We start from the raw sequence: 12688 nt of genomic DNA on the forward strand, positions 1-12688 counted from the left end.
GCATCCTTGACTTCTTCAGGGCTGAAAATTAACAACCGGGGTGCTTATATATTGAACTCCTCTGGGGTAGAAAGCCTCGCTCACTATCCTTCCTCTTCAAACTCTGTGACTCCCACGTTGAAGCCTCCAAATACTCTTCCATAAATCACGAGTATGTGCTCCGACTCTCGTTCCTGTATCTCGTACCTCCTACCCAGCGTGACTCCCACGCTAAAGCCTCCAAATATTCATCCACAAATCACAAGTACGTGATCCAACTCTCATTCATGTTTCCCGTACCTCCTACTCGGCATTCGGGAAGGGGGATGGAACACATATTCCTGATTGCGGATTTTATCTTTAAAAATGTTTCAAAAGCGAAGTTAGATAGTTTGCATTTGTATTGTAAGTTCTCAAAAGATGTAGTGTCCTTTTTAGTACCGAGATCTTTAAGTAGGGAGCTATCTTTCCATGCCCATTCGTTCTAAAAACCAACTTGTTCAGCAATTTTGATCTGATTATTAAACCACAGGGAAACTAAATCAGATTTGGGGAGTTTTTGCAAACATTTCCTGTATATAGCACTTAGAGAATCAACTGTGTCACATGTATTAGATAGTGAGTGAGATATGTTGAGATGGTTGATATTGTGTACCGTTAAAAGCATAGCCGGATGGGAGCATATAGATCCCTTGCTAAAGGAAGCCATGTAGACATTGGAGGTGTCTGTAGAGAGCCACCAGCACCTTGTCTGCCCAAAAAGTCCTGTTGATCTGGAGGGAAATCTGGTAATTTAAGCCCACCTTTTTTTTTTAATCTATTCTCATCTTCTTAATAGAAATATAGTTTTTCTTTTTTTTCTGATAGAAATTCCATCAAGATGCTGTCTAGATATTTTTAAAAGTCATATGAGAAATTATAGGGAAGCATACTGGCCAGGAAAGTAATAATGAGTCATAACATAATTTTAATTGTTTCCATTATGCCCCACCAGGAAATAAATTTAGAGCACCATTGGATAATCAATTCTTTGATCTTGGCGATTGTTTTATTTTAATTGATTGACAGAGTTTCCCGAGTGTCCTCTCAAAACCATATTCCTAAGTATTTTAGCGAGGTGCTTTGCCATTTGAGGCCTGTATTTTGAATAAGGCAGGAGAAACAGTGGATATTCATTGGAAAGACTTCCATTTTTTTCCTTGTTGAGGGTGTATCCGGATATTTCTCCATATTTCGAAATTACTTACAGCATAAAAGGAATAGCTCTGGCAGCTTCTTCTGTGAAGATTAAAACATCGGCATAAGCTGATACTTTTTGTTGACCAGCAGGGAACACACTTAATGCTACTGTCATTCCTGATTGACTCAAGTAGAGGTTCAATGGGGAATATGAAGAGAAGTGGGGAGAGGCAAACTGGATGTGCGCCTTGTTTTAAAGGAAATCTGTTTAAGGTTCAACCATTAATTCAAAATTTCTTGTGTATTGTATTAAAGGGCAAATGCCATCTTAAAACAATTCTGGTCCAGACAAAATTTCAGTAGAGGGACCTGCAGGTAGGACCATGAAACTTTCAGTGTCCTTCTCTGCATCTAAGGCTATTGTGGCTGTTGGAGAATGCGAAGATTTACGTTGTTCTTAAACATGGCACACAGTTCTTGCATTCTCACTTGCCAACTGCTGTTTAAAGAGCCCTGTTTTACTCGGATATAGCAATTGACCTAAAACCTTTCCAATCTTGTAACTTAACACTTAGGCATGAATCTTGCAATTGCTATGTATAAGTGAGATAGATTATTAGTTTTTTAGTTCTGGGGGAATATTTACCCTCTTTAGGGATCACAATCGTTGCAACCGCAGCAGAATCCGTAATCTTACCTGCGTCAGCGAAAGAAAGGAACAAATTATGGAGAGGTGTAATTGGTGTTTGTGCCTATGTTTTTATAAAAAAACTATTAACCCATCTAGACCTGGAGCTTTATCTAGTTTTAAGCTAGATATATCTTTAAGGATTTAGTCTTGCTCTATGGTTTTATGGAGATTATCTCTAGATTCTGGGTCCAAAATTGGCAATGATATTTCTTTAAAGATTCCGCACAAAGTTCAGCATCACTGTTACTAATGCGAGTACATAAAGTTTCATAGAAGTCGTTAAAAGAATCCAGAAAGTTTGTCAACAAAGTGACATTTAAGCCATTTGCATTTTTGATTGCTGGGATTACAGATGTATTCTTTCCGGAATTTAATTTAGCCAGGAACCAACCAGCTTTATTCTTTTGTTATAATTTTTTACGCTTTATTTACCTCAACCCATTTATGAGTTTAGTACTCGATTTTGTTATATGCATGTTTAAGATAATCAACTCATGAAGTACCATGGAGCGGTTTCATTTAAATGCCAGCGCTTTGATTCTAGCGTTCAGTGTTATTAGACGATTATCTTTTTTTGTTTTTAGACAACAGGAGAATAATCATGCATCCTCCTATCAGTGAGTCCCAAAATAATTAAGGAGAGTTTTATTTGTTATTTTAATTGATAAAGTGTGTAATGTCATTTGAAATGTAGGGTTAGGACGGTCCATGCTCTGTTCTGCCCCCTTGCAAACCCAACATTACAAAACTTTATTCTCGCTGTATTACACTCCAGCTAGGATTGCGAAGTGGGGGGGTACAGAGGGTATTACTTGCCCCAGATGTAACTCCACTGAGGCAGATATTGTTCACATGTTTGCTACATGTCCCCAGTTACATACATTAATTAAGGATATTGAGCACTTTTTAGTTAATTCACTAAAGATACAGATGACCTTTACAGTAAGTTTAATTATGTTGGGGGTCGACGTGGGAAATGCCCAAATGGATTCGGGTGACACAATGTTTTTGTTTATGGCAGCTGCTGTTTTTAGATTAATGTTAGCTAGAGTGTGGCTAGATAAGAGTCCCCCATCCATACAAACATGGTTATCAAATCTTATTGCTATACATAATCTAGAGAAACATATATATGCAAGAAAAGGCAGGGTGGGGAGGATTCGAGGTATCAAAATATAGGGACCTTTGGAGAAGTGGAGAACAGGAATAGGCTGATAGGATTGGTTGACGATTTATGAATTGCTTTTCAAAATGTTACAATATGATATGTTTATGTTGATGTATTGGCTTCCTTCTCTTGAGTTTATCTTGTTTTGATTTAGGATTCCCTTTTATATGGTGAGATGAACAAATGTAAGAGGAAAATTTGTTTTTCTTTTAATGTGTGCTTTTTTGAAGTTTAAAATAAAAATATATTTTAAAATGAAATGTAGGGTTTCATTACTTCATCATCCATAATCCAGTCTTTCATTCTTCGTTGTTTAGAGGCTGGGGTAGGTACCCCAATTTGTAATTCCAGAGAATTGCACAGATGATCGGAGATCACAATCTGTTCTATTTGTGGGGAAGCTGATTATGGGAGAAGCTGATAATCTACTGTACCCTTATAGCCCGCTGTAGCTGGCTATACTGGCTATTAAAGGACCGCTCCAGCATTAAAGGCCAGAGCCGTAGGTGAGGGCCTTTAACAAGGGAGCAGGTCATTAATGATGGGTATAGCCCGCTACAGCGGGCTACAGGGCTATTGGAACATCCTGCCCCTAGAGGCCAGAATGTTCCAATTAGTAAAACAAAGGCCTCATCGAGCCTGAGGGGGTTTGAAACCCCTCGAGCTCCAAGAGGTCTTTGTTCACAGCAACAGCTGTGAAAGTCAAACATTGAACTGTTGATGCTATGGGCTTCTATCAGCCATTAGAAGCCCGGAGCCCTCCTTTGTCTTCAATGAAGAGCTCAACATTTCTATGTTCTAATAAAAGATAGTCGATCCTAGAGAAGGAATCGTGTGAGTAGAATGTATATTCACTGCCCGAAGGGTTGTAGATTCTCCATACATCAATAAAGTTATTTGTTGAACATGGATTCAGTAGTTGGGTGTGTGGTCTGTAGGGCCTCATTGTTATTTAGGATAGGTGTCAAGAGTGCCATCTAGTGGGAGATAGAAATCACCACCTAAGATCATGCCATTACGTTGTTCAAGTTTTGTGATGGTTTTTTTAAAAGAAGACCAGAACTTAGGGTTGTCATTGTTTGGAGAATATATATGTTTATGATCTAAAATTAATTTCCCCTTTTTGTGGCTAGAGTGATCACCCCTCTGTCCTTGTCTCGCTGATGTGTAGTGGCTGATATGTTTGATTTTTGGGAGGGATGAGACTTACAACTCCATTTTTCTTGTGATGTGGAGGTAAGTCGAAAGTCGTCTTTCCAATGGAATTTAGGTTTAGAAGATTTAGCAAGACCGGTTTTGCCTCTTGTAGTAATATGATGTCACCTTTAAGTTCATGGCAATTCTTTTATCTTCTTTTGACTGGATAGTTAAGACGCTTAGTGTTAAGAAAGATTATTTTTAGAGGTTGTGAAGTGGTGGCACACATATCTTCATTGGTAAAATGATAGTATGGTGTGCAGCTCTGAAAAGTCACCTAAGGTTCTCACATTTGTTTGTGAAATAAACTAATATTGAACCTGAGTGGCACCCACGTAAGCAGGCGAGTTGGGATGTTGCCCAGTTATGTCCTGTAAAGATGTCCATAGGTACATAAACTTTCTATAAATGTAACCAGATTGCGAGTAATAGAGGGATGGGTGAGGACTGATAAATAGGTGAAAGTAGAAAAAGAAATATACAAAAAGAAACTGAAATCCACTCATCTCACCCCCAAAAGAGCGTTAGGGCTTACTAACCCACCCAACATTTTAAGAGAAATTGGAAACTGGAGCACTACGATGTGGCCTCCTAACATGGAAATAGTATTGCTTTTTTGCGAAACAGACGGCAATTGCATTTAGAATAACATTTATTAACCAATGTAACAATAAGGGTTAATCTACTATCTCTTTCTAAGCCTTAACCTTAACTCTATGGAAAGAAAGAGGAGCAATATCGCATTACAGTGCGGGGAAGGATATCAAGACCATGTTCAACGTGTTTATCTCATCACTAGCCGAAATAGGGAGAAAGTGGGGTGTTGGGATCTGCTCTTAAGCAGACGACACCCAACTAATGATTTCATTAGATGAAGAAGACGACCCTAAGGATAGGCTACTGAACTGCCTGACTAAACTAGCCAATTGGATGCACAACCATAGTCTTAAACTAAACGCAGACAAGTCTGAGATTCTGCTGTTTGGTAGACATACACACCTATGGGACAACAGCTGGTGGCCCACCACTCTGGGCACTGCTCCTATCCCAGCATCAACGGCCAAAAATGTAGGTGTGATCCTAGATAATACCTTGAGCATGAAAACCCATGTATCTACAATTTGTGGCAAAGGCTTTGCACTACTCAAGATGCTCCGGCGAGTTTTTCCATGTATCCCCACTAAGTGTAGGAAGATATTGGTCCAATCTTTATTAATGAGCAGGCTGGATTACGGAAATTCCCTGTTTGTGGGAATGGCGGACTATCTGTTCGCGAAACTACAAGTCGTACAGAACGCTGCGGCAAAGGCAATTTGCAATAAAAGAAAGTACGATCCAGCCAAAAGCTGCCTGCGTGAGCTTCACTGGCTACCAATGAGACAGAGAGCTATCTTCAAGCTAATGTGCATAACGCATAAAGCATTGCACACCACGGGCCCTCGCATCCTAAAAAATAAAATCAGATTCTATGCTCCCACGAGGAACCTGCGTTCCTGTACGGCTGCTAGAGCAAGCAACACTCGTGTGAAAACAGCTAGGATGGGTGGACGGGCGTTCTCCCACCTGGCGCCAAACCACTGGAACAAGCTGCCGCAGGAACTCCGACTAACAGACTGTTATTTGTCCTTCAGGAAGCAATTAAAAACATTTATTTTCCCAAAATCTGACTAAATACAATCCTTACTCTTATCTGTTAACTACTCACTACTGTCAGGACAGCGCCGTGATATCCCATTGGGGATGATTGTTAGCGCTCTATAAATACCATTGACATTGACATTGACATGTCAATCATCTAGTATGGAACACAGCAGCAAAACATAGCTACTATAGGTAACATGGAACAAACAAACAGAAAACCCATTCCTGTACAACATTGGAAAACATTTGATCGAAGAATCCTCAGATAATTGAGGACCCCAAAAAATTGCATTGTGACGGAATCAATGTAAGGCAGATATATCCCTGTTTTATGAAGGGGCAATCAAAGTAATAGGACCACAAATACAAACACATGAGACAAAATCATATTGTTACTTAGTAGCCGGCATCAGAGTGTTTGATGTCTTGGAGAAATTCCTGAGGTTCAACAGGCTTTGAAAAGAGTATGAGTTTATCTTTGAAGATTATTTTGAAGCTGGAAGGACCTACATAGAAGTGCTGGATGGAGAGAGATCGTAGTTGATGTTTGAGGGCTAAAAAGCCTTTCCTGCAGGGAATGGTGTCTTTATCATAATCCTGAGCGATGGCAATTTTTGCTCCTTCCCAAGATGTATTTTGATATTTTTTCATGTATTTCAAAATCTCGTCCGTGAGCTGATATCTTAAGGGTAAGAAAATCAGGGTCCTCAGTTGTTTTTTACTCCTAGAAAAATACATGAAGGAATCCTATGGGCTCTGTCAATTTAAAAGTTTTTGGAAAAGGGGATGTTCAAAGAGAAGGGTATCCATCTCTCACAGAATTCAACACGGCAGCCTTCTCGATGCCCTCCAATAGACCAAAAATTTGAAGTTTACCTCCTTGATTGCGATTTTCCAGGTCTGTAGCATCGTGGAAAGAAACAGCAGTTTGGAGAATATTGAGTTAATACTTTTTCGTGAGCTCTTCCGGTCATCCTCTGGGCAGGTTATACAGGATTCAGTTTGTGTAATCTTGTTGGTTAAATCTTTAAAGTCATCATTACTTAAGCCCTGAATGTCTGTTTGCATGAGATCTGTGTTCAATTTGGTGTTTTGTGCCAGGTCATGCAGGAAAATAAGCAATTGAAGAAAAAGCTCCATGTTTGTTGACTGGTCAGTTTGGGTTTTTAACAGAGATTCTAATAGCGGTGATGTAAATGTAGGTCTTTTCTGGCATGTTTTAATGTGAGAAAGGACACCCTGGATGTTAGTACCCTGACAGAGCGCAGCATGTTGTAGAAGATGAAAAGTGGCCACAATGGGTTATTTTAAGTAGATTCTTGTGCGAGGGTGACCGGGCCAGCAAGAGTTATGAATATTGAGAGAGGGTATGTATGAAGTAAGTGGGTGATCCACGTATATGTAGTTCTATGCTCAGTAGCAGGAAATCGTTGTAGCCGAATGGACTGTCTTCCACCAAAAGAAAATGTTTGATTTGTCAAGACACCAGTATTAATCCCACCAAGTAATGTAGGTAGCATAACAGACCCACACACTACTTTAGCTGAAAAATACAGAATTCTTATTATGCCAGCCACAAAATACAATGCCTGACCTTCACTTCTACAGACTTAAATAGTGCTGCATAAGAAGTCAAATTGTTCCTTGCACACTGAGATGAGAGGTGTAAAAGTAAGTGGGTATTCTTACTTTTCAAGCATTTTGGCAATCGCCCAGTACATTAATCTAAATGCAAGAAATGCATGACGGCAGCCATGTTTAGTGCCTGAACTTCACATTGATTGATCCGGAGCTGCGGTGTTCCTGGAGCAAGTTAGATGTGGGAAGCATCTACGCCACTGCTGTGAGATCAGTCCGACTGCGTGACGTCTAAATCAGCCTCCCTCACTGCCATCCGATGCCATAAAATAGTGAGGGCTCGCTTGATCTCCTAGAGAGAGCTCTTAGACGGCCATCTTTGGAGCGAGCACTGGCCACGCCCCCCAATCCCCCTGCCCATCCATTTCTCTAAATTTAGGAGTAACTGGCTGAGCAGAAATATAAGCAGTGGTTATATCTACCAGCATACTGTTTGTGAAAAAGTCTATTTTAATGGCAGAGGAATATTCCGGGTCTCCTCTGGTTCTATATTAAAAATGTCTAATTTGAAGAAAGGTAAAAAACAATTTATGCAAGTATACTGTATTGTGCGTATAGGTTGGAGAAACTATGAAATTCTGTGTAATAAAGATGGATAATACACTAACTGAAGTGGAGTATGTTTCCGTAGCTTACAATCTGGTGGCAAAAAAATTGTGTTAAACTGTTTTTCCCAATCGGGCCCAGCTGCTATCCTGCTTGAAGGTTTTAAATTATGCAAGCAGTTCTTCCCCATCTCTGTTGAGGGACTCGATTGTCAGAAACCTTTTTTCGACTTCTGTGGTATCCTGGGGCGTATATTACATTTACAGCGCATCATGGGATGGCATTTTACATTTACAAAAGCATAATTTTAAAGGACGTTTTACAACACTTTATTTACATTGAATATTCACTTACAAAAAGCATGTATTCAATAGGTATAAATGAGTTGTAAAAGGAAGTCCTTAAACTATTTACCTTAGTTACATTTCAAGCTTTCCAATCTACTGTCTGAAAAGACTTAATTAAAACAAGAACATGAGTATATTAAGAGAACACATAGTTAACTTAAATATTGTTCCATACATTATATGTTAAATACTCCGAGGAACAGTAGATGGCAGTGTTGAGTCATAATGAAACCCGTAAAATGAATAGCTTGCTGTTTTTTAAATCAAAGATCGATTGTTTTCGAACGACTCATCTGATTCAATCTATGCATTCGAAGCCTTATTGTATTGTACTCTTTTGTTTTCACTTTCTCTTCGATAAAAAGGATTTGAATTTAAAAAAAAAGATCGATTGTTCAAATAGAAGGCTGGCAAACTTAAAAGTACAAATCCAACTTTTAAATTTGGATTTTGATTATAAAATTAAATATGTATTCAGGGGGATTTTATTAAATAAAAAAGCGCATATTTTCGAGAATATTTTAAATGGAAATAAAAAATTATATTTATATATTTCTAATAATAAAAAAGAAAGTATTAACATTCTCGCGTTGTAACTGCATGCGTTATATATGTAGTTTTAATAAGTTGGCATTAAAATGCGATTAAAAGATTGTGTTTTAAAGCAACGCGTTATTCTTGTTTTGTAATTTATGATATCTTCCTGGGATGTTCGCGCCAAAAACTATAGTTGATAGATTACAAAGTAAATTCTATAGCAAAGATGATCTGGAGGATTCACCGTGCTCATTTTAGTGAGTAGTTTACCTAAATCCTCAACAATAGAGTTGGAAGTTAGTTAGGACCTATCTGCTATATATCCAAGGCAATTTCAGATATCTCATGACATATACTATAATCAATTGCTGCGTTAAAGCATTTTATGGCGTTTAAAGACGGTAGTCCTGACTTAAATAGGCATATCCCAAAACGGAGTGGTTTATGTGTATATTAATTTTAACATTTTTAACTGTGAAAGGAGTAGATGCCTCTAGCACTTGCTTAATGTTGAAAAAATATTTAAATGCTGTATCACAATTCAGTTTGTACATAGCATATTTACTTTTCAAAATAATACCTGGGTAACATGCTTTGTTGGTATTTAGAGGGTGGACATTATTTGGAATCACTTGGTCTAGTATCTTGAGTTATAAAAGGAATTAGCTTATAGCCACTAAATCCTGCCTATAGCTGTTTAATATCTGGAATTGAACCATCAGAGCTTACGTTTCTAATTAATACTCTATCTGCATATGTCCAAATCCACTCCTGTTTAAATAGGAGGTGTAAATTGCTAATGGCTTGATAGTAGGAAAAAAGGCTCGACATATGAAGTGGGGGCACTGTATTGCAGCATATGCTTTCCTCGTGGTTGGAGGGTGCAGAAGGCCAGCTGCTGGTCTGTGCTTATGGTATATTAGCCTCGGGACTCTTACATATGTAGACTTGCCTCACAAGTATTTAATTCCTGATAATAGTGCAAGAACCAATTAATTATCTAAAGGTTTTAGGTTTGCTTAACCCTTTAGCTTCAACACATATTTTCCTAAATTGACATGCATTCTTCTGATTTTGGGTCATGACTAGGGGTGGGAGAAATTTGTGTAATCGCGTTACGCAAATCTCTGCGAAACGGTAAAATATCTGCGAACACGCAGAAATTCTGCAAACATTCGGAATTGCTTGTTCGCAATGCTTTTTTACTATTCGCAATCGCTGTTTGCATGCACGGGGAGAAATATCTCGCGAACACGCATTTGAGAACGCAAACAAGCAAACAATTTCGCGAAGTCGCGGAACGCACAATTTTGGGCAATTTCACGTTCTCCATGGAACGCGAAATTACCCGAATTCCGCGAACGGAACGTAATTTACCGCCCAGTCCTAGTCATGACAGCCAAAAGTGCAAGCGTTTTTCTTTCTGAATTCAAGAGCGTCATTTTTTGCAGCACAGTGTTTTCCCACTATTATCTGCAGTTCACCACGTGTAGTTGGAAACACACTGGATGAAGCTATTATGCAAATGTATTCCCTTAGGAAGCCTTTGGAGAAATACTGGTGCATGGTCTGAAATAATCAAGGGTGATATATTGCTTTGTATTGCTTAACATTGACCGGAGTCATTCAAAAAACAAAAAAGATCTAAGCAAGTGTTGTATTGATGAAGATAAAAAAAAAAGCATAACCAATGTGGTGTGATGTTTGCCATGGCTATGTATCTACAGATGTAGGATACTTCCACACTTTTAACCGTGTCCAACTGTTTTTGTATGTTGCATCACTCATGTCGTAGAGAACGGTCAGTATGCAATTAGAATATCCACATATTAACCTTGTGTTATGTATAGCTCTCGGGGTCTATTTGATGCCACTCATCCCTGTTGTACCAATCTATTATTCAATAAATGCATAGTTTGTGATAAGTTCTCCATAATGTCCGGATAAATGATCGAATTGCCCTTGATCTGGCCACATGCCGTGTCGATCCAATTGATCATGCTGCTTCCTACAAATATGGTATTCAAGTGTGCCGCATTGAGACTGTGCGGGCTTTCTTTTAGACTGTAAAGAGTTCTATTTTTAAGTCTTAGAGTTTATTAACTGCCTAGTAATGGAGGGAGTGTAGATAGTTTAGCAATCCGAACCACAAAAAAGTGAGCTTCAACATGTCTTGATCGGAAGATGCTGAGATGGGTGAGGGCCCTGCCACTGGTTGATCTTTCTTCCTAAATGATTTCGGATCGTAAGGGCATCTATGTTTAGAGATGTCCTACTTTTATTAGTCACACCGTCTGGCTGCAGTTTTTATTTACGTGAGTCATGGATTGACCACTGTATGGTTTCCCTATGTGCATGTTTCTACTTTTTTATTTTTTATAAATAATTAACCCAACGAAGTGCGTTGTTGCTCTATATGTTTGTATGAATGACTTCCCCTTCTGGTTACTCTGTGGAATAGGCCAGAGTGAACTGCAATCGGTATGAAGGTGCAGATGGAATGTAGGAAGTCCTTCAAATATACCCATCGTAAAGTACATTGTTAGGAAGCTTTGCTTCTGGAGCTAGATTTGAACAGTTCTAGTATACGGCGAGCTGGAGGTTAGGATTTTGTCATTTGTTGGCTTGTCTCATTTCAGAACGTGAACAAGGAGATAAGAAGGATGTCGACCCCAACGCCGGGCGGTTTGTTCGCTATCAGTTTACCCCAGCATTCCTCCGGCTGCGCCAAGTCGGAGCCACGTAAGTAGATGGCAGCAGTGCTTAATTTGTAAAAGAATAGGTGCCGGGGCTCACATTTTCTTCAGAAGCCCGCCGCTTCAGAATGCCTGGGTTGTTTCTATGAGCTGGTCCTTGTATTCTTGCAGTGCACCAGTTATTTATGCATTTTGTACTTGGCCTCAGGCGATACTATAACCAGGGGCAACACTTTTTATTGTTTATGGATTTGGAAAAATGAAACTAGATTCAGACGTATTAGCATTCGAGCCTTTGACATACAGACTGCATAAATATTTAAGCAGCGACGCCTTAACGCCGAGCTATCCCGCACTTTCGATGAAACGCTCTATTATTCCAGTAGTGTAGTAAAGGTGATATGCGCCTAATGTAATCATAGAAAGTAGTCCTACCCGTCCCTTTTAGGAAGTAAAATGCTGCCATAACATACCAGGTGAATCATCCAACGAGTTACATCTTTTATTTTATTTTCAGTTCGGGACCACCACCAACTGGAGAAAACAACCTGTAGTCCCGGCCCGGTAAAAAAAGCGCCGGTGCTAAGCACCGGAAAGCACTGGCTCAAATTAAGCACTGACAACAAGGTTTATCTACAGAGAAAGGAAACTTCCATGGACCCCTCCTTTGTTCCCGCATACGCTAATCTATACATGGGATCGTGGGAGAAGGAGGTGGCATGGTCAGATACATTTGCCCACCACATTAATAAACTTCTACTTTGGGTGCGCTTTATTGATGACCTGTTTTTAATATGGGATGTAAAGGAGACATCTGCGGGAATTCATCCAGCAACTCAATTGCAATGAATATAACATCCTATTAATGGCCAAATGGAGTAAAACTAGCATTGAATTTCTGGATGTGCTTTTGGATGTGAAGGATGATGTCAACAACATGCATATCTTTTGCAGAGATACTGCTTGCAATTCTATTCTGCATGGCAATAGTGGGCCTCCTGAAGCACAAAGACACTGGCCCGGATCAATCCCAGATTTGTTTCTTTTTAGAATATAATGATGAGCATCA

General features: G+C 39.2%; 1 protein-coding gene across 1 annotated transcript in view; it reads left to right on the forward strand.

Annotated features, from left to right (window-relative positions):
- The window catches only part of UNC119 (unc-119 lipid binding chaperone), a 406449-nt gene that overhangs the window by 238073 nt on the left and 155688 nt on the right, over positions 1–12688 (forward strand). The window contains exon 3 of the mRNA XM_086955162.1: positions 11563–11665. Coding sequence (XP_086811288.1) covers positions 11563–11665 — 103 coding nt within the window. The remainder of the gene's footprint in view (positions 1–11562; positions 11666–12688) is intronic.

The sequence above is a fragment of the Lissotriton vulgaris genome, chromosome 2_1 (genome assembly GCF_964263255.1).
Source record: "Lissotriton vulgaris chromosome 2_1, aLisVul1.2, whole genome shotgun sequence".
Taxonomy (NCBI): Eukaryota; Metazoa; Chordata; class Amphibia; order Caudata; family Salamandridae; genus Lissotriton; species Lissotriton vulgaris.